At 38.3% G+C, this 23,612-nt stretch overlaps 1 protein-coding gene across 5 annotated transcripts in view; it reads left to right on the top strand.

Moving 5' to 3' along the window:
• The window catches only part of foxj3 (forkhead box J3), a 146,803-nt gene extending 131,238 nt beyond the window's left edge, over positions 1–15,565 (top strand). For all 5 annotated transcript variants that reach the window (XM_059951882.1, XM_059951885.1, XM_059951884.1 and 2 more), the window contains one exon: positions 7,327–15,565. In XM_059951882.1, coding sequence (XP_059807865.1) covers positions 7,327–7,457 — 131 coding nt within the window. In that variant the 3' untranslated portion in view covers positions 7,458–15,565. The remainder of the gene's footprint in view (positions 1–7,326) is intronic.
• Positions 15,566–23,612: the final 8,047 nt, after the last annotated feature.

Raw genomic sequence — 23,612 nt, 5'->3', positions numbered from 1 at the left:
CACTTGTTGCTTTTGGGGTAATGAAGGACCACACTGCAGTATTGCAAAGTAACTATATTGAGAGCACTTGGATGCTGAAGTCTATGGGATAGAGGTGCAGGGGATTGGATAAGACAAAAAAATACATGTCATATCATACTTAGACAATCTGCCACATTTAATGAATATGCAAAAGAGTGAAACAGAAAAATACAGTAAATGGCAGAAATGAAGAAGTAATAGTGGGTAAAGTCTGAGAAAACAAAGATGCTTAATGCATTCATGAAAAGCAAGAAGATGACAAAAGCAAAGAGGAGGCAGAGGTATAATCTGCATGTTGAGGTAGGGTTCCACCTGTCTCTTATGAAAGAGAATGAAACTTTCATTATTGAAGTGAATGAAATATTATATAAGAAAAGCATTGTGAAAGTAGTACTTTTGAGATGATCTCTGAAAGTTGGTAAGTTAGTGGCCCAAAATTAAATGTATCCCAATCTTTTAAGAGAAATGTGGAAGAAAACTGGAATTTTTTATCATAATTTTTCAATCTTCTCTGCCTACAAGAGGATGACTGGAGGACTGTAATGAACCATCTTTTAGAAAAGGAGGAAAGGGTAAATGGAATAAATAGAGGAATAAACTTCAGTAGTGGAGAAGTTTTCGTAATCATTTGAGGGATAGTGCAAGCCTTTGCTTGGAAAGATTAACCTCAGATCTGGATTAGTCAAAAGAAAGCCTCATCTGATTAACATGTTTAAATTTTTTGAGGAAGTATCAAAGATGAGAGCATTTTGTTTGAAAATATCTGGATTTCATTAAAAGCTTTTGGCAAGTCCTGCAAAGTGAGCTGATTAAGGCAGAATCCTGTCATGCACAAGAGGGCAGCAAATTGGTTTCAAAATTGGGTCAGTGGCAGAAAGCAGGGGATAATGATTGCTTGTTTTTACCACTGGGAGCTTGTTTCCAGTAGAATTCCATGAAACTCCAAATTTGCTAGTTATTAATTATCTAGACAAATGAAGAAAAGATAGAGAAGCTTACAAATGATATAAAATAGTTGTGTAGTTTTTAGAAGAGGAGAAATGCTTCCGTCTTCAAGAGGATATAGATGATCTGGCCCGAAATGTACCACATGCAAATCAATTCAGAGGAACCTGAAGTAATTTTGGAACCTGTAAAGAGCAAGTGATCTTGAAATGAATGGTTGGTATGAAGAAGCAGGAGAAAGAGAGAAACTTGAACAATGTCCATAGATCTTTAAAGGACACAATGCAACCAGCAGAGATGGTTAGTGAAGTATGCTCTCATTTAGAAATTGAGGCCTTCTGTTGGGCAGAGTTGGCTGTGGATTTTGTGTCCTGGCTGTCTTGAGAGCAAGCTGTCGCCAGGCAACAGGCACCCTCTCTCCACGCAACTGATGAATCCAAAGGAATGGCAGAGACCGGTACAGTTTGGCACCAGCAGCGTCATAGGCGTTCTTAGTCAAGATTGAACTCAACGTACGATGGCTTTGGGGATTTCAGCTCCAGATTTTTTCTTTGTGTTTTCTCTCAAAGCCTTCCCCATGAGTGGGTACAGCCACAAGGCAGTGGTGGTTTGAGATCAGAGCTTTCCTTCTCTTAAATGAGCTGCTGACCATGACTGATGAGCCCCATCTGCCCGAAGCAACTGGTTTTGAGGTGCCAGTAACCTGCCTTTGCCTTTTCTCCTGTCAGTACAAACGGTTCCACAGGGTTTAGTAGCAAAGCCACACTTGAAGGCCAGGAGCTGGACTTGGTTGTCAGAGGCTATTTGAGATGTACGCCTAAACTCTCCCATTTAGAAAACAAGAACAGGAATGAATGCAGTGCTTTAGCCACAGAAGTAATGTACAGTATAACTCTGACATAGGAAAGGTATGATTGCACAGGAGAAGGTATGAGGATGTTATCAGGTCTAGAAAGATTGGATCGGCTAAAATTGCTTCCTTTGGAACACTGGAGGTTAAGTAGAGAATTATCTAAAGTTTTTTTTTAAATAGAGGAGCCACAATAGTATAAATAGAAAAGATCTAATTGCTAAAAATCCTGACAAGGGGGTGTAGATTTGGAATAATTAGAAGGATTAGAAGGGAGATGAGGAAACACTTTTTCAAGCAGGTTGTGATGGGGATGGTGGGTAGGAGAAATTCTAAAATTATAGCCTGAAAGGATAAAACCACCTTTGTACTTAATAAGTGAATGTTTACTTGAAGAGTAGTAACCTATTGATCAAATGCTGCAAGTAGGATTGGGTCATGTCGCCAGCGTGGATGTAATGGACTAAAATGCTGTAATTTTTTGATTAGGGTACAGTCCTGCCTAACCTGATAATGCTATTTTTCTCAGTTGGGTGGGCTTTGGTTTTTATCAGAGCCAAAACCTAGACTAATGTTGGGAAGGAGCTATCTACTGTTATGCTGGTCTTGGGTCCATTGTCGTTGGAAGGTGATGCCAGGGTGAAGGACATCAATTAAAGTAGATCATATATAGTGGGTCATTTTCAATGGCATTCTAAATTTGTTTCCTGTGAAATCAGCAGATCTCTCTCACTCTCTGCTCACCGATGTACTGACACTTTCAGATCAAGATTTGTTTGTCCGTACTTTTGCCATTTCTATTTTGTGAGCCTCAGTGGGGAGTAATCTTACTCAGAACTGTTTACATCTGTTTGATATTTCCCCCAATTTTTAGCGCACTTCATTAAAAATAATAGGAATTATCCAGCTTGTACAGGCTACAGTTACACTGTAAGTTGATGCTCTGACTCTTCTGATTGTCCAAAGCCTTTCATCAGTTGGAAGGTGCAAGAAATAAATGTGATGGAATAATTTCCACTTACCTGGATGATTGTAACTCCAGCAGTACTTGAAGCTTGACTTAGACAACTGCCCACTGCATAGCATCCTAACCACCAGCTTAACCAATCACTCATTCCACAACTGGTGCTTCTTGTGCCATCTCTTTTACAGGGACTGCAGCTGCTTGACAAAATTCTTTCTCTCCCATTTTGCCACCTAAAGTTCCTAAGTCACATACCAACCTGACATTGAAATGTATTACTGTTGCTACATTCTTGCTGGGTTCAAATCTGAAACTCCTTACCTTCTGTAGGGATTCTTTTATTGCAAGTTCAGAAAAGGGATTCACTGCCAATTTGTCAGAGCCACTAGCTGTAAATAGTAACTGATGGCTTGACTAGGGACGTCATGTTTCTGTAAACTGGATACTTGCAGATTATTATGATTTAATCTTAGCACTAGTGATACATTATTTTTTTAACTCCATTGCATTCTATTATTATTTACTTGTTCTCGCCTTTCACGAGTCTTTTGTGCAAAGTGATATTTTCACTGGTTGTGCAGAAAATGTTCTGTGTAGATTCAGAGTGATTACTTAAAAGATTGTTTTGATGTGGAGTTATAGAGCACTATGGCACAGAAATAGTTCCTTCAGCCCACCCACACATGCACCGTGTGAGTGAAGTTGTTTCCCCCCAGGTTCCTCTTAAATATTCATCCTTAACCTATAACCTCAAATTCTAGTCTCACCCAGTATCAGCAGAAAAAGCCTGGTTGCATTTGCACTATCTATACCCAACCCTAATTTGCCTCAAACAGCAATCACCTTCTCCGCTGTAATCTGTATACAGTCCATTATCTCATTGCTGTTTTGCCTCAGTTATATAGTCTCTGTGTCCATCTAAATGCAAAAATTCTACTTAAGAGCTCCCCCATCTCTTTAGGCCCCACACGTAAAGGATTGTGCTGGTCTTCTGCATTAATTCTGCAGTTTTCTGCGGATCAATATCTGCAGTTTTGAAACTTTGGCTTTTAACAGGGTATTTTTAAGTTTAAAAAGTTCATGGGTCAAAGGATCAAAGTTTAATTTATTATCAAAGTATGTATGTGGTATACAACCCTGAGATTCTTCTCCAGATAGCCACAAAACCAAGAAAAAGTTTGGAGAGAAACAGCAAACCCCTACCACTGCACAAAAAAGAATGGCAATGCAACCATCTACCCCCAAACACCTCTTCCCCCACACGAAATGCAACAAGAACATTTGCCTCCAAATCCCCCTCTCCTTGCACAAAAAGCTAATCCAAAAAAAGCACCAAGAACATTGACCTTCAGACTTCCCTCCTCTGCAAGAAGCACATCAAGAATGTTGACCCCCCCCATCCCCCTTCCCTTCACAAAAAAGGAAAGAATGGACAAAAGCACAATATAAAACACTTATAAGACTGAAAAAAAAAGAGTCCATAGTCCAAATCCATATACTCAGAAAACCTCGGTAACATCCTCTGGGCAGAGCAGTGGGCTCCATGCTCCGGCAGCAGAGTGATCCCACCAGCGATCAGAAGGCAGGCAGCCGCCGCTTACCCTCCGCCTTCGCCTCAATGTTTCAATCTTTCTAGTCACTTTAATCAGGGAAATGGAGTCCAACATCAGCTTGCGCCCTCGCCTCGAGGCTCACACTCGTTGCCTCCTAGAATCCCTTTGGTTGACAGCAAAGCGCTGGATCATCTAAAGGATCTCCAAGCTGCAAATCACAGGCTCCAACAGTTCCAGACACATATTCCAGATGAAAAACAGATGTAAAGGACATAAAGGAAGTAGAATAAAAAGTGTTGTGGCCAATCCAGAAGATGGTGACTGAGGGAACGTTGTATGCAGGGACCATATTGGCCAGAGGCTATGATTTATAGCTGCTTTGAGAGCCTAAACTTTGACAGCCTGATTGAAGTAATTGTGGAATCAGAATCAGTAGTAACCCATCGGTTAATAATGCATAGGGGTGATTGTTAAGTTCGTGGCCTAAGGTAGAAGGAGATGTGTTATTAACTTTAAACTTTCTGCATAATCACTCAAAGAGTTGACCTGCATGTGCATGTAATGAGAGCTGTATAACTCATCTCCTTCTACCTTAGGCCACGATCTTATCAATCACCCCTGCCATGGACACTTTCTGGAGATCCAAGATCCATAGGCTCCACAACCGCTGGACTAAGTGTGTAAATGTAGGAGGGGACTATGTTGAAAAATAAAAGTGCTAGGTTTTCTAAAATTGACTCCTACTACCATAGGCCACAAACTTATCAATCACCCCTCGTATTTCCCAGTTATGAAATTTAATTTCATAAATTAAATTTAATGTATTTTATGATACATACCATTGATAATAAACCTGATTCTGATTCACAATCACACTTGTCATTCACTTCACCATTTAGTCAGATTTTCAGTAAAGCATACCCAATGACACCAATTCCTCCAAGCCATATATTCTTTGTGTATGTAATCTCAAAAACAGATGCATTATAACTTCCATGTAATTTCTGATCTAGAATGCAAAGTCATAATCCTTCTGCATTGCTGCTTCAATGATCTTGGTTAGAGTGATAGATAGCTTGAACATAAGCCAATGTACAGGTCACTGAATGATGGTTAGGATTGCGAATCCAAGAGGAAAAGGTGGGACAAATTAGATATGGTTAGTATACTTAACGATGGCGATTTTTAAAAAAATGAATGCTGATGGTTTATGCTCATTGCAGTGCGAGAGCCTGTTGGCACTTTGATCATTTGGGCATTGAATGGGGCATTAGACCACACATTTCTCCAATGGAATGCATCTTAGAAGGAAGAAGAAATGAATTTCTTGAAAAAGAAATAAAACCAGTGCTGGAAATACTTAGCAGGCTGGGCAGCATCTCTGGAGAGTAAAATAACTTCTCTAGAGAGCAGGGAATCCGAAATTTTTTTATGCCATGGACCCTGACTGTTAACCAAGGGGCTCTGTGGATCCTAGGTTGGGAACCCCTGCTCTCGAGAGTTAAACAATTTCAAGTCCACGAAAAGTCATTAACCTGACGAATTAAATGTTTCTCTTTCCACAGATGCTGCCAGTTCTGAGTGTTTCCAGCATTTTCTTTGTATTTCTTTTGTTTTTGCTGTCCCCTTACAATTAAATGTACATAGAGAAGTGTGGCACAGTAACAAGCTTTTCCAAATATGAATAAGTCCTGTTCCTAAGAACCATCTCTGATAATTTCCTTACCATGGATGCAAGGCTCACTGGCGTGAAATTTTCTGGATCATTCCTGTTGCCCTCTTTAAACAACAGAACAACATTGGCTTTTCTCCTAGGAACTTGCCTCAGGCTAAAGAAGATATAAAAAGTCAAAACCCCAGCAATCTCCCTATTGTTCACTTAGTATCCTGGGGTTTGTAGCATCAGGCCTTAACGACTTGATGTTTTTCAAGCAATCCGACAGCATGATGTATGATTCTGTTGTGTTTCTTTGTGGCTGCCTGCAAGAAGATGAATCTCAAGGTTTATGTGGTATATGTGCTTTGATAATACACTTGAACTTTGAACTTTCTGTTGGCATGCCTTAAAATATCAGCACAGCCCTTTCTAGTCGTTATCATCATCCATGTCCTTGATGAATGCTGATGCAAAGTACTCATTAAGGATTTCACCCACTTTCTCCAGCCCACACTCAGACTTCCTCCTTTGTCCTTGACTGGCTTTATCTTACCTTCTTGCTCCTAATATTTGTATAAAATGCCTTGAGGTTCTCCTAATTCTACATGCCAAGGACACTTTGTCACCTTTTAGCCCTGCTACTTTGTTCTTTCTTGCTTCCTTTAAGTTTATGCAACTTAAGATACCTCAATTTTGCATATAGGAGGAGAGATTTTGTTTTTCTGTACAAAATAAGAAACAAATAGACTAAGTTGCTTGCTCTGACAGTTTCTTAATGGGTTGAGTATAATCACAGTGTAGAGTCCTCACACACAGTGAGCACCTAATAATAGACTTCTTTGAGCGTGGCTTGTTTATTGTAAGAATGAACCTGACATATCCCTCCCAAAAACTGGAGCTGCAAGGTCAAATATAATTTGATGAATAATGTAAGCGTATTTATAGCTACATTGGACATGTTGAAAGGTTTTTAATGACCCCAGGAATTGAGGGTGAACTAGATTTTAGCTCATTGGACTTTTCCTTAGTCACCCTGAATGTGCAAGGTGAAGTTTATATAAAATATTGAAAAACCAGATTATGACAGGTATCTTATTAAAATGTATTAGTGTGGCGTGAGTAGAGGTCCTGTTAAAATCTGTGATGGGTTGGATTTGAAGGGTTCCTTTAAATATTTCAAACTGTTTACTGTCACTCCAGCTATGTGAAATCATTCAATTTTATTGTAACTGCAATATAATTTAAAAGTGTTAAATAGTTGATGTTGCAGAAACACAAAACTCACTCCATCCTTTTGTTTCATATTATAACTTATTACTGTGCTTTTGCTCTGCAGGGCACCATGCAGGAATGAACCAGCAACACATGATGTCGCCTTCCAGCTTTCCAATGCACAGACCGATGTCTCAACATCACAACCCTCCAGACGATATCCAGGATGATTTTGACTGGGATTCCATTGTCTAATTTGCCTGTCAATGTGACTCGGATGTTCTTTTAGCTTCTTGCTTATTTGTGTCGGCCATTGCTGGCCACAATCGCTGGACTGCTGCCTGGACATGGCCCCACCACCACTCTGCAAGAGAGCTGTACTTTTTTTTGAGGGGGGTGGGTGGGGAATATGCCCTCAGCTTGCAGTCACTACCGAAATGTGGAGATAGCTGTTGGCCCCTCAGCGGTGGAGCAGCGGTAACAAGCAATGAAGCTTTTTCTGACTCTGAACAGATTTTTTTTTTCATTTTTTTAAATCAAAGGGGTGTGTTAAGGGTTGGTATCTGAGCACTGCTCATGTGAATGATGTGGCTTGGATGTGATCTAAGGTTCTGGAAGGATGGTACATTCAGTGCAGAGATTCTCTCCTGTGTGTGGTTTTATTTGGAGGAAGAAATGCACACGGATAGGGGATCAGAAAGCTGGCTTCTGGATGGTTTCTCCAAGAAGAAGCCAAGGGTGCTGTCAGTAGTTGGGAGGGGAATATTTTACAAAATGAGTTTCTTTTAAGAGAATTTTGACTAAATATGGTGCTGCAGAAAAACCTCTCAATTTTCTGTTGAAAATCCAGTTGCTGTACCAGGATTAGTATTGAAGAAAATACTAGGGTAACTGGGGAAAGTGTTCTAACGCTCCAAAGATTGCCTTGCTTTGGCTTGCATTATCTTTGAATCTTCAGCTTTTGTGCATACAACACCAGCTTTCCAAGTCTGAACTGTTGGGATTCTCCCCAGAGATCCCACCTGGATGCTTATTAATGAGGCTACTACATCTCACCAGAAAGGTAGCACAAAATTCAGGTTTTCAAGTACCATGTGCCAAGTGTTGATGTGGTTTTTGTTGGCATCCCAGTGATAAATGTAGTTTTGTGATGGCAAAGGAGTCTGTCCCTCTCTTTGACTGGTAGTGGCTATAATCCAATGAAGTATCCTGAGATGAATGTTCAGCAACTTCTGGTGAATTTGTGTCTCCAAGTCGCACATAGTAAAATATAAAGGAGTGAAGCACAGATTACAGAATACATGCACGGTGCAATCTTATAAAATGTTAACCATCCCTTTTGCTTTACCAAAAGTTATATGATCATAGTAATAGCTAAACTGGTTACTGCCTTCCTCTTTCCTCTGGCCAAGGTGGAAAAGGCTGCAGTGCATTGCATCCTGTCGAGGGATGCTGCAGGGGAAGTATATTAACCGATAATGCATTTGTCAGCTTTGCATGTTCAGTGGTGGGGAAATGAGAATTTCATTATAGGAACCCCATTCTGCTTTTAATACTTGTGTTGCATCCTTTTTCACTTTTTTTTTTGATTTTAATGAATTGGAGCTTCTATATATGCACTTTCTGGGGCTGTGCCTACTTGATTATTTCCATCCCCTTTTTAAAAAAAAGAATCATTACACCATCAAGTAGTGCTTTCAGACTTCAATACTGATATATGGATGCATAGCCTTTTTTGTTTTACACTTTAAATTGTGATTCAAGTCAAATCCATGCCTGTCTTAAGATTGGGGCAGTAAGAACTTAGTAATAACTTATTGAATGAGTGTTTCCTAGCTGAACATTTGTTCTTGCTAGTGCATGGTTTTCTTTTGCTTTCCAGCTTCTTATTTTTTTTGTTTGTTTCATTTAATGCCCTCTATTGAGCCAGTGATTAAGTGTGTTTTATTATGTTACATTTTGTAAACATGGTGATCCAGGAGTAAAAGATGTCAAAATAGACCAGGCACACTATTGCCCTAAGTTTGTCACCAGAGGCTGCTGGGAAATTATGGCTATTTAATGGCAGAGTTTACCTACTGCACAAACTTGATTTACTGATTTTTTTAAAGGTATATTAGACTTGAGAGTTGGTAGTTCATGATACCAGTACAGTGATTTTGCTCACTGGAGCATTAAACTTGGTCGTTTTCTGGCCTGATTCAAGACGAGGAATGGCATGAATCCTGATGTGTACCACTGAGCAGGGATTTGACTTGGGTCATTAATTCTATCTATAAATTTTTTTCCTCTTTAGAAGTGCTGTGATTCCCTGGAAGTCGTGTTGCAAAAAAAAACTTCAAAGCATTTTGTGATCAATAATCAAAACACCATTTTACTTGAATTTTCCCACTCAAGTTAAACAGTGTAATTACTTCTGCACAAGTCAAGTGAGCTGCACAAGTGCTTTTTTTTTTAGTTATACTAGTTGCAATTTCTGCAATCTTAAGCTCTTCATTTGAAATAATTTTACTTTTTATCTGACACTTTTGGAAAGCTCTGACTCACATTGTGAGCAATGCAGGTTAATTCTCTCAGCAAATCTTTTAGTTCTTCCTTCAATTTCACCGGTATTTGCCTGATAGTTTTCACCTTTATTCTTATAATCCTGTTCCAGTGGCAAAATGGTGGGATTCGGGGGTGATTTTTGGGGGGATGGGGTCCTGTTGAAGAGAGAAGCATTAACATATAACTCAAAAAGTTTGGCTATGAGATTTTTATTTCTTAATTGTTATCTGCTCTGGAGGCTCACTGTTGTACTCTTTGGCATTTGGAAGTAGAAGTATAACCTGCTTTAATTCAGTCAAGGAAAACTTAAACTACTTCAGTGCAATTAACAAGAGCTTATTGTTTATAGAATTCTAGCACGTCAAGGTTTGTGTGTCATTACTATATAATCAGGATTTAGCAGTTATTGCTGAAATGTTTTGTCTTCTCTCACATGACTACTGAATAAGCAGAAGGAAAAGGGGAAACTCAAATATTAGGAAATGTGCAGCATTTGAAGAGAAAAGTAGGTTAATGCTCCATTTGTGAACCCTCACTAATTTTTTGATCAAGCAATGTTATTCTCATGGAAGGTCTCACTTAACCTCTCTTTTTGTTTCATGTGGGCCTTCACAATCAGTTGAAGCATTTTCTGCTTTTTAACTTTTATATTGGTACCTAATGAAGTAAACCCAAGTAGATTATTAGTTGGAGATGTGAAATAAATACATTTCCTTAAGCACAAACAGTGCTCACTTGATTCTCTTGAGTCGTGTGGCTGACCTCTTCAGCTGAAATTGCGATTTTTATGAAAGCACAGTTTCACTGCCACAAGAAGCCCTCTGGTACCCTCTGTAATTGGACCCTGCAGCTGAGACACGGATAACTGGCAGTTGTAATTGCTGTGGGTCGCCATTATATTCTCCCTCAACGTCTTCACATAGTGGTACACTACTGGATAGTGAACAGGAGCAGAAACCCTAGAATTTTTTTTCAGGCCCTCCCTCCTCTTACCACCACACATACACATCATTTGCGATCCTCACAGAGATCAGCAAAAACTAGAGGTGAGTTGGTTTGGAGGCAGGGTGGTGGCAGAATTGTATAGTATTAAAACTGGCCATTTATTAAGCACAACTACAGCAAAATATCCATAAAAATGTGCATTTAAGCCCAGTTAGCATTTAGCACTTTAGCTTCAGGGTAAGGATACTAAGTTTGCAGTAAGGAATTAAAACAAAAAAAGAATATTTAACTAAATGGTATAAGCCTGCTGTGCAATGGCAAGGTATACTGAAGTGGAGGAGTCAGCTGGTGCACTTTGTATTTAAAGTTAATGAAAGTTTTGGGAGGAGGAAAAAGATTGATGTTGAATTTTGTATTGCAAACATCAATAATTTTTTCTCCAGTTTTGCTAATAAATAAGCTAAATTTGAGGTATAGATCTATTACATAAAGTCTGGATCCAATCCTTTCTGCTGCTTGATTTTGTTCCTAATATTGTCAAGTTTCAGCTACTATAGTAATTATTTTTCTTTACCATAATACTTTTCTGGAAATCTCCTTGTGCTGTAAACTTACTGCTGTGCTTTGACAGATTGAATAGGACTAGAGTTTGAATTGCAACTACAAAAAAGTTTTTTTTTAAGAATAGCAGTCAAACAAAATCTTTTGCCAAAGATTCCAAGCTATGTCCTAATTTGTAAATAAATCAAACTGGAGATTTGTGTAACTTTTTACAGAATTTAATAATTAAAATTGTATTTGATCAGCCAAAACTGAAGTTTTTATAATAGTGCAATCTAGCTACTCAAAATACAATGCAGGGGAAAGCAATGCCACCAGCTGGCGACAAGATGTATGCCACAGTTCCTTTGCAGGAAAGTAGATGTTAAATTCAGCCCTAATAATGAGACACTTTCTTAATTGTCGAGATCTTAACCCCTACATAAGATATTTCACTATTTTATATGAAATGTTAATCAGAAATTTGACTTTTAAGATTTTGCATTTAGATCTTGATGACAGGGCAGGTACAAGTCAGATTTAAATTTTTTTTGTTCCACTTTTATGAAATTTTAGCCCATTAAAATAAGGCCCAGTTTGCAGTGTAAGTGCCTGCTTAAAGTTAGTTGTTCAGAGTATGTAGCTACAATTCTGAAAAAGTTGCTTATGCTTGTATCTGTGATTGGTTCCTAATATTGTCAATTTACTGCTACTCTCATTATACTTATTAAAGTAAGTACTTTACAGCACGAGGAGATTAACAGAAGAGTTACCGCTGTGCTTTGACAAATTGAGTAGAAATCAATTCTCAAAAATAATGTTGGTCAGAGTCACCTTGCCTGCTTCCAGATCGTAGCAGGATGTTTTTTGGGTCTTGACTGACATTGGGTGAGGTGATTTTATATTTGGATGGATAGAATTGTGAAGATATTTTTTCAACTGCTCTTTCTCTCTGAAACCGAGATTAGTAAAATTTCCAGGATGAATTAGTTTACATGGATTAAAAATTTCCTCAGCGATACACTTATGCTACTTTGAAGAAATCTGCTTGGCACTGAAACTAATTAATGATTAGTTTCTCAGGGGGATTTTGAAGAATTAATTGGTATTGGTTCCCTCTCTTTACTGTTACTTTGCAAATATAAATCTTAACTGCAAAAATTTCCATTCTCTTGTGCATAGCTAAAGCAATTTGTTTCTTATTTTCCTTTCTGCCCTGCAGCTGTTTATCTCTGCACTGCCTTCTACACTCTTGATCAACTCTTCTCTCCCCTTTCTATGGTTCCATTTTGTAATTAATCAGCTTTGTAGCTTCTGAAGGCATAGATTTTATGAAAGAAATTTTGACACTTTTAGTAAATTTCTGAATGTCAAGTCTATATATGTATTAATAAAATAGAGTAGAGCTAATGTAAACTCACCTAACTCCACAATACAAGTAACATTGGAAAAATGCTACCGCGTCTTGCTCCTGAGCTCCCTGATTCCTGCATATTAAAACAATTTTTTAAAGAAATTACTTTTTTATTGTAGGAGCTGCCAATTGTCTGGGCAAATTATTTCAATTAATCTTGTTTAGATTTTAGATTAAATTATAGAATTAACTATGAGAAGCTTCAACAGCTTATTTCTGAGAGGGATTGGTGTGCTGAATAGCTTTTTTTTCCTTCCTGTAACAGCATTTATCTTCACATCTATCACTCAAAACCTGCAGTGTAAAGCAGGCATGGGCTTTGACTCACTGGATGTGCTTTGCCTGCTTTTGGGAGGCAAGAGATAACATCAGACATTGGGTAGTGCCTGAAATCTAATTTTAAGAGTCATGCCATTGGCTGGATCCCATTGTTTACAAATGTTGGCATACTTTAAAACCCCAGTTAGTTTGTGTCATTTTAAATGGATTTACATTAAAATGACCAATATGTTGTGAATGTTTTTTTAAAATATATATATATTTTTTGAAGTTTAGCTTTTATGAGGAAGATGCCAGCTTAACCTGAATACTGTTGGATTGTTTAGAACATCCACTATTTTTAAAAAAAAAGTAAGTTGTAGAAGTATTCAAGATCTATTAGTTCAAAAGTCAGTGCAAGAAAGTACTGATCAGTCCCTCGATCAGTGTGCTTGAGTTACAAAGTAAAGGGCTAAATAAACCCTCTCTACACACAGTTTAGATCCCCATGGAAATTAATCAGTTTGTTTTGCAGTCTGCACTGTTAAGAAATTTTTTATGCATGTAGTGTTGCGTTCTTGCTGTTTTAAAAGAGAATAAAATGCAAATAGTTTCAAAAATATATTTACGGAATAATCTAAGTAGCAGAAGGCAGCAGCACATCAGAAATTTTAATGCTGCTCTATTTGACAGGTCTGCCATAAAGGGCAGCCTACTTTGTAATACAGTATGTAGGATTATAAATATTACTGACCACCTTTAAAAGGTGGATTCTATTTTTAATAAAACATTAATAATCACAAAATTGATACAGATATATAATATGTAGGTTAGCCTATACCCTTTTAAAGAAAACGTTTAATTGACTGTCATTGTAGATTGAGGCTTCCCTTGATAAGGAGTGGGGGAGGGGGGAATGCTCCACTACAGTTAGGGGACAGCAATTATGTCAAAAGCAAAGACATGGGCTTGTTTATCTAGTAAAAAGTTTCTGGGTCCTGTCACTTGGCCTTGCTTGTCTTTGTTGGGTGATTGCAGCCATTCCTCAGGCAACTGGTGGTTTGATGATTAATGAGGGCAGGAGGGAGGGAGAATGAAGGAAAACAAAAACCTTTTGTGTTTGATTTCAGGCCACAACAGAGTAATTGGCAAGGTAAATAAGCCCTTGAGGAAAGCAAGAGGGAGAAACCAAATTGAAATACAATAACTATTCTCAGACTGAGCATTGCTAAAGGTATACGACTTGGGAGAGCCAATCTATATGAAAGCCATCTTCAAAAAAAATTCTTGAATGCAGGAGTGGAGAGGGAGACTCCAAATGTTCACTTTCACAGAAGAATGAAGTAAATTTTAAAAGAAAGTGTGATAATTACCATTAACAGTTGGCAGAATCACTACATTAGTGACTGCTGCTGTTGGAGCACAACTTCAACTCGTATAAGTGGCGGGGGGCACTTGTGGAGGGAAAGTGTAGTTGGTAAAGGAATGTTTGCTGTGTGAATTCAAAATTAGATTATTCATTTACAGTGCTATGGATAAAACCAGGGATCTTACTCTTCAAGTAAGGCAACCCCTATTTTTGTATTCCCTACTTTCTGAATGTTGAAACATTCAAAAGGTATTAGCAAGGTTGGATTCCTCTGTTCCAAAAATCCTGATGAATAATTTTCATTTGTATTCTTTTGACCTGTTGTACATTTAAATGAGAGAGAAAAAATGTCCCTAGCACCTCTATAGTTGAAAATGCATATTCAGAGTTTGAAATCAACTTTGTTCACAGTGTGCTGGAACCCAGCAGTGGTAGCTGTTGTGACGACAGAGGGTCATAATCCCTCTGAGGATTTTTTTTCTTTTTTGACTGTTGTAAATGTATTTTTTGTTAATTCATGACTGCCTCTAGCAGCATGGACAGATTCCTTGCAGGCACCAAATATTTTTAAAAAATCAATTGGAATTTGAATTTCCTGATAATTACTCATTGAAGTCTCGGACAGATACTATTTTCTTCATGAGGTTTTGTTGGAACAGGAGTCTGAACCTCTTTGGAGTTGGCTTATCTTCACTTGTATGCACTGCCATTGTCTTATGTGAAAGCTCCCTATGTATTTGCAGTAAAGAGGAAAAGAGGATACTTTGGCAGTTTTTGAATATGGGCTACAAGCAGGAGGAAAATCAACGTTTTTCCAGCATAACAAAAGCAATGTTGGCTTTTGTGGCACATTAAAAAAAATGAATAAAAAAGTGTTGTGGTGTTCATGTGCTTAATTGTAAATATATTTGTCTTTGAAATTGTCCTTTTATTTTTTGGGGTGGGAAGGGGGAAATGGCAGAGACCAGGGTTTTATTCTATAAAGGAATACAGAGTATTTTGATATTGTGCATTCCAAGGGTGATGTGTACATATATATGATGTATATAATGATGAAATCATTATCATTTTGTGCAGCACCAGCTCTTCTCTGTACTGCTGTTCTACAGTCAGTGTTCCAGTGTTTGTATTTTTTTTGTTACTGCACGTTTTATTAATCCTAGCTGAAAGAGAAATGCACAACTATCCTTTGTATCAGTTTACTGCTGTAAAATACTACCAAATGTCATTAGTTGTTGCTGCCAGTCGTGATATGCATGGATGGCACTTATAATAAATGCTATAGCTTCAGTTGTGTTAATGGCTTCTCTTTTAATGAGATGTAATCAAATTTGCAATAGCAGAGACTGCGTGTGAACCAAACTAACCGTGTGGAGTCTCTGTGTGCATCTAATACTTTGTGTGTAGCATTGATTTTTTTTTTACAAGAAATCCAGACTGACAGCTGTACATAGACAAAGCTTGTACTTAAATATGGCTCTCAACATAAAAGGACACAAAAAAAAAACAGTCAATGTTGGAAAGAAAAATTAAAGCTAGGGAATTGTTTTTCTCTGGAAGGTTGTGAAGGTAAGTAAACAGTTGAAGTGTCTTTGAGAGTCGGCAAGCTACAAGGCTTGATCTTTCATTGGCAGAGGGAGAATTTGAGGAACTGAGTACACTTTCAAGGGTATGTGACTGATGATTTCCAAAAATGGGGCAAGTATAAGAAAATATGTGAAAATAAGAATGACTGTCTTAAATGCAACACGTAGCCATTCAAAGGAAGCATTAGTGTGGTGGGTACAGTAGGAGTTTCTAGCAATGCAAGAACTGCACAAATAAAGATGATGGATGATGTTACTTGATTTGTCTTTAAATTGAGGACTACCCAAAATGATTGTTCATGTGGCTTCATAACTACCTATCCAACTCAGATTGTTGCCAAAGGGCCATTTATATGTGTATGCCTTACTGCTGTGAAAGCTGTTTGTGCTTGTATGCAGGAGGCACTAATACCAAGATTCTATATTTGCATCTGAGCAAAGGGCTCACTGCTGCTCAAGTACCAGATGATGCGGTAATGCGTGCACATATTGAGTGCATCTGCATATGGGTCTCAGCAACTCCAACTAAAGTTGAACTCAATACAGTGGCAGTGGATGAAAGGGCACAAATATGCTATCTTGGGTCAAGATAAACTCTGGACTGGGGCACAAGTATAGACACTTACATACTACTTATTCTGGTTTCATGATACCTGACATGGAAAGGCTCTAGGGTATATTGTTAGAATTCTACATTTCACATCAATTGTCTGGTGACCCATCCATGAAACGTGCAGAGGACATTTGGTTAAATATCAGTGGAAAGTGTCCCCATTCTTCATCTATATCCCTAAATGTCATTTTCTACACAGAGTCATTAGATAACAGGAGATCTAGTATGATTTTATACAAAGAAAGGAGTTGAGACTAACTGTCTCAATAGTTGAGGCTAATTGTTATAAGCCAGCTCAGAGTAGCAGCTTTTCATCTCACCATGGAGGTATTGAAGATTCCAGATTGTTTAATGTCATTTCCAGTGCTCAAGTGTAAAGGAGAACAAAATAATTGTTACTCCAGATCTGATGCAGCCCCAAAAAAAACACAATAGGTAAAGAACGCAATAAACATGTGCATAAGATAACTTATATACATTGATTGTATGTCCATGAAGTGACACAAGGCTGGGCTGCCTGTGCATTAGGTGATTGTCAGGAAATGATAAAGTGATGGTGGGTTAATGGGTCAAGATATTGATCAACCTTACTGCTTGGGAAAATAACGTGTTTGAGTCTGGTGGTCCTTGGGTGGACGCTACATAGCCTCCCCCCTAATGGGAGGAGGGTAAACAGTCCATGAGCAGGATGGGCATGATCCTTCATGATATTGTTGGCCTTTTCGCAGCATCTTTTTTGTATTAATGTCTTTGGCAGATAGGCTGGTGCCTGTGATGCGTTGGGCAGTTTTGACTTCCCATTGTAAAGCCTTCCTGTCCGCCTCAGTACAGTTTCTGTACCTTGCAGTGATGCAGCATGTTAGGAGGCTCTCTGCTGTGCATCTATTGAAGGGCATGTTTATTGATGTGCATAGTCCAGCGTTTTTTAGCCTCCTCAGAAAGTAATCTTGATTCTGTAGGATGTGTCCTGGGACCATGAGATGAGCAGCCTCAGGAATTTGAAGCTACTCGCAGTGCCATCAACGTGAAGAAGGGTGTGAGTGATCAGAGTTCTCCTGAAGTCATTAATCATCTCTTTTGTCTTGTTGACTTTGAGGAAGAGATAGTTTCCTGGCACATGGTTGAACAAAGACATACAATTAATTTATTTTTTTAATTTCCTGTTCCTGGTTTGCATGTGTGGAAATTGCTGTCTTCTGTGTTTCAAACACAGTTTGAGTCCTAATCAGCCTGAGTCTTGTCACCTCGGAGTGGAGATAATTGTCAGAGAATTTTTAAGATAAAAGCTTGATACCAACCTTCAAGTGGTGGATCTTTTATTTCAGCATGGTATCACGGGCCGTCCACATGCGTGGAACACTGAGTTACAAGGAAATCAGCTTGTGTTTATATCTAGTAGCAGACAAGTGAGCAAAACCAATTCCCTGTTAGCAAGATGAAGAGCTGATAGTTCATAATGATTTGTGACTCATCATCTACTCTTACCTGTGTTACCACTCTTAAGGAGTAGTAGTGCCCAGCACAATAATCTTAGTTATGCAGACATACAACATAATTGGAAAAGCGTAGGATGTCCACAAGATCACAAAGCTTTAGCAACACACAGCTCTTTTAATCCTATCTTCGAAATTTTCTTCCACAGATAACATGGCAAAGGACAGTAGAGAGAACTGTGAAGGTATCCAACTGGTTATTGTATACTTGTTCTTGGATGGATGTGGCATATTCAAAAACTTCAGATAGTCTTTTCTTTTATAAATGAGATCAGTGAATGACTAATAATAATGTGGGAATCCAGCTCAGCCCAGTTGCTCACTTCCCTTCCACCAGGGATCCACTACTGCTTTACATTGCAGAGTACTAGGGTGCCCAACCATTGTCTTCATTGGAATAACTTGAGATATTGTTGCAAGTGTCTGAGGAAGATTATTGCTACTTACTGGGCAAAGGGATTCTCAAACAAAGCGATGCAGTGAAGAACAGAAGCCAGCAGTGGAAGCACCTGGAACAGCCCTAAATTGGACATCAGACCAGATGTGCAAGAGCTGCTCTTCTAATGAAACAAGGTACAGTACTGAACAGCAGAGAAACTGATGCAGCTTGAAGAGAGATGTCCATCATGCTACTCACTAAAGGTAAAATGGTGTTCCGTTGTGGACACTCTTGCTATCTGAATTACAGGGAATTAAGGCCAAATAACCACCGGCCTAGTTGTAATCAATACACCAGGAAGCAAACCTGCAACTTCCTTGATCTATGTGACTGAGTTTTATTGTGAGCTGTTCTCAAAGGTCAAATCCTCATGAAACTCACTACTGATTCCTGTGGTGCAAATGTGGGACAACATGTATCAGTTGTTCTTGTACAAAAATATAACCATTAAAGTATGGAAGATGGTAAATATGTAGTCCAAATTTGCCCACTGGGACAAAGTTAATGACAGTTGTAGATTTTAAAAAGTGACTTTTAAATATTTGAAACCACTTTTGTAAGGAATGATGGATAAATCTTTGAGAATGGATTGGGACTGTGGTTTCTGTGCATTAATTTTTAAGGATTGTTGGCTTATGTCATGTAATACATGGCTTTATAACAACTTGAATAACTTGCTTCTAGAGTTATATAATAATTTTACTACTTATCTAAAGCAGGTGCAGGAAATGCTTTGAAAAGTGTCCTGTATAAAATTGTGGTCCCCATAACTTACACAGCAATCAATTATTCCATGGATGCATTCAATGATATTATAACAGACTGTAGTTCTTTTGCCTCAAATGCCAAATCTTGTTTTGCAGGTTGGAGCCAATTTGACCATAGACTAATGGATTGAGTAAGATGTCAAATACAATAGCTATTCCAATAAACTCATTCTGGTGTTTTACAGTTCAAATTACTGTCATTCACTATCTGTACTCGGTAGTAACAATGGAAACATATTCCCTGTGATCTTGACTGGATATTGTCTCTCTCTCACATAGACTTCTCCAATCCTTTTAAAGGCTGGTTGAAGCATTTAAAACTAAAGTCGCTCTTTCAAAACTCCTTTATTATATTGACAAAAAGGAAATGCACAACAGTCAACGTAGTTTTCATTTAAACTCTACCTTCTCAATAATAAAGGTCCTGTGCCCTTCCTATATTGACAGATGTCAAAGTTCAAATTTCAAATTAATTATCAAAATACGTAAGTATACTATAGACAATCATGTAGTTCCTATTTGATCCTTCTTTCAGATTGCTACTGCAAAGATGTGAATGACTGCTAGGTCTTTTATTCAAAACTCTTCATTCCATGAAACGTAATTGGTTTCCAGCTATGAGGGTGGCTGTTGAGACATTGATCTTTAATGAGTAATGTAACTAACAAAAATGTACCTCTCTTCACCTTAGGGCACAAGTTGTCCAGAGAATGTAGATTTTAAAATTGGAAGTATCTGACCTTTATTTCTATGTAAGTTTAATTTGGGTCTGTGTACAATGATGTAATATACATTTATCCATCTGCTTTAATTTGTATCTGTTAGCTAGGTATGAAGCTTGCAGCTAAAGCAGATGGCAAATGTTTGCTTACAGTAATCCTATGTTTTTAAAAAATCTGAGAACAACTCTGCATAAAATTACACCATTTGGTCCAAATTGTCTCTGCCAGTATTTATGCTCCACTAGGGTATCCTCTTTTAACCTTTTCACTGTATTCTTCTATTCCTTTCAACCTAGTTTATCCTACTTTTTTGTGTATCAGTTATCTGCCACTTTGTTAAAAATACTTCCATAAAGAAAAGAAAGATGGATCAGGCAACGAGAAAGGTGATTGCATGCATTAACTGAGCCTACAGTTTTAAAAAAAAATACATGTGTATAATTATATACCTAGTTTCTCCTTGCATTTTTAACAAAACTACAAAAGCTTATTTACACAACAAATGTAAAGTACAAACATTCAGTATTTACAAGACAGTGAAAAAATTCAAATTAAAATATGATTATTACTGTCTGTAAAACAGTCAGTTCCCTGGGGGGCCCACTGCTCCCGGAAATCCCCACTGTGCCCATTCTCACAGTATGACCTTGCTGGTATTACAAGTATAGATAATATTAGTCGAGATTCATCAGCCCACCCCTACACAGAAAATGAAGCAAGCCTTTTTCTTTTTCGTAGCTGAAATCTCACTTTTCAATTGCATCCAGTGACTGCCAGATAGAGAATGATTATTTGCAGACAAGTTGAGTCAAGTAAGCCTTGAAACTGAAATGTAGTTTGTTTATGAAAAATGTACATTTGGATAGTTACCTGGAACAGGCTGGTTCATAGGAATGAAAGAGATGGAAGTTTGGTGAGGGCGCTTCAGTTCTGCTCTCCTTTAAGTCTACTGATATGAAAGAACTCATAATTTAATGAACTAATAATTGCTTAATCTTGGTGCCAAGTATTTAATAATGTGTTGATCAATGAAATTAATCACAAATGTTACAGATGTTTTAACGTCACATCATCTTAGATCTAACTACTTTCTGATTTGAGTTTTGGAGGTGGACATTAGTAAAGGTTAATTTAGGATTACATATTGATAAAGTTAACAGCATTACCTTGTCTTTGTATTTTTAAAGTTACAAAAGCAGCAATGAAGATCATCTATCATCGCAACCATATAAACTGTAATGAATGTATTGGTTGCTTGGTTCTTCCTTGGATGATGAAGTTATCTTCAGAGTCTAAATTTACAAGAGGTAATATGCGTTCTTCCAAATTTCTGTGCCAGGTAAGCTCAATGTTACTTGCACACATGTATTTGTAACAGAAAAACCTTAGCTCTACTCTGTCATTTTGGTACTGCCAGAAGCAATTTCCTGGGATTACCAGGAGAGACAGAAGCAAACGAGACAGCCATACTCTGCAGAACTGTGGCAGGCTCTCCAAGGTGCTAGGAACAACCTACCACCCAATTTTCTTATAAAACTGCACAACTGTGTAGCTAAGTGAATTAATGCAGTTTTAAAGGCAGAGGGTGGTCGCGCCAAATATAGATTGATTTAGTTTTTTTTTCTGTTTACTGCTCTTCATAATACTTTTTTGATACTTTGAAACTTTTCATTATTTTTGAAAGCTTTTTCGCTTTGCAGGTTTTTTTTTTACGAGTATCTAAGATCTTTTGCACAGTACTGTGAGGGAAATTCTGGTAATAAGACCACATTGACCTCAAGTACTCGCCGCTTGTCGATCGTAGGGATGAGGGGAGGTGTGTGTCTCCGTGCTGAGATGCTGCAATGGGAAATGGAGAGAATTCTTGGATCCCATGAAGTATGGAGAAAAGAGAAAGAGAGAGGAAATGTGGAGAGAATAGAGAATCAAATCCATTGTAGCACTGAGGTCAGTGTCAATTTTACTGTTTTACTTAACTATAAATGGACCTCATTCTATCAATGATTTTGGTTTCAATCCGTTAATGCCTGAGGCCACCCAACCCCTCTCACTGGAGCTGACAGCAATCCAGTCCCTCAATGGTTAGGGCATGGAACCACCTTGAACACACTCATTGGGATCAAAAGCTCTGTTTCTATTCTATGTTCCTACATAATTTCATTCAATCAGTTGTTTTCTGTGACTGTATCAAATTAATCTAAATTCCTTTAACCTAATATCCTTTTCCCACCTCATCAGTAGTTTCCTCTCCTCTAAGATCTACTGAAGCAAGCACCCTGTGGAATTTACAGCAACCTGTCTGACCCCCAACCCCTTCCCGTCTAAGATGGAGATTTCTTACCTGCTTTAGAACTCAATCTTGAGTCTCTTTTTAATTTCAGTGTGTTTAATTTATCATGCAAGGCATCCAGGATTCCATCTATTCCAGGATTTAGATTTTTTTTATGGCAGCAGTACAATGAAGTACATGATAAATAAATATAGAGAAAAAGACTGAGTCACATTAAGTACATATGACTATTTAATAATTAAGTTAGAGTAAATAGAGCAAAAAATCAGAAATAAAAAAGTAATGAGGTAGTGTTCATGGGTTCAATGTCCATTTAGATATTGTATGGCAGAGGGAAAGAAGCTGTTCCTGAATCACTGAGTGTGTGCCTTTAGGCTTCTGTACCTCCCTCCTGGTGGTAACGGTGTGAATAGGTCATGCCCTGAGTTGTGGGGGTCCTTAGTGATGGATGCTGCCTTCCTAAGACAACCTTGAAGATGTCTTGGATCCTACAGAGGCTGGTACTCATGATGGAGTTGACTAATTATCTTGTGCAATACCCACCCACCCACCCCCCATACCAGATGGTCGTGCAGCCAGTCAGAATGCTCTCCATGGCACATTTGTAGAAGTTTTTGAGTGTTATCATTGACAAACCAAATCTCTTCAAACTCCAAATGGAATATAGCTGCTGTCTTTCCTTCTTTATAGCTGCATCAATATGTTGTGTCCAGATTAGGTCCTCAGACATACTGACAGCCAGCAACTTGAAATTGCTCACTCTCTCCTCTTCTGATCCCTCTGTGAGGAGTGGTTTGTGTTCCCTCGTCTTACCCTTCCTGAAGCCCACAATCTGCTCTTTGGTGTTGCTGATGTTGAGTGCAAGATTGTTGCTGTGATATCACTCAACTAACCGGTATATCTCATGCGTGTATGCCTCTTGTCATCATCTGAAATTCTGCCAACAATGGTTGTATCATCAGCAAATTTATAGATGGCATTTGAGCTATGCCTAGCTACACAGTGGTGAGTGTAGAGAGAGTAGAGCAGTGGAATAAGTTAGTTCCTTGATTTACTTGTTCCTTGATACCTTATTACACGTCCTTTCAATTCAGGAATAATTTTCGATGATCTGCCTCAAAACTAAGCTCTGGTTACACTTAATTTCCACATTGCTTGGACCTTAATGATTGATTGGTACCTTGCTGCCCAAGAAACTTTTTCATGAGTAGGACTTCTAAAAGAGATTACCTCCATTAGGTGACATGGGGAGAACTGGCCAGTCTGCAGCCACAGAAAAATATATCACTACAATCTGTAACCTCGGAATTGACCGTAACGCTCATCATCATTATAACCACTTCCTTCTCTAATGCGGAGGGTAGATGGCCTTTCTGGCAGCATTATCATCCTAATCAGGTACTAACTTAGTGATGCTGTTACACAGA

This window comes from Hypanus sabinus, chromosome 27 (genome assembly GCF_030144855.1).
Source record: "Hypanus sabinus isolate sHypSab1 chromosome 27, sHypSab1.hap1, whole genome shotgun sequence".
NCBI lineage: Eukaryota > Metazoa > Chordata > Chondrichthyes > Myliobatiformes > Dasyatidae > Hypanus > Hypanus sabinus.
This window is presented reverse-complemented; position numbering and strand designations above follow the sequence as displayed.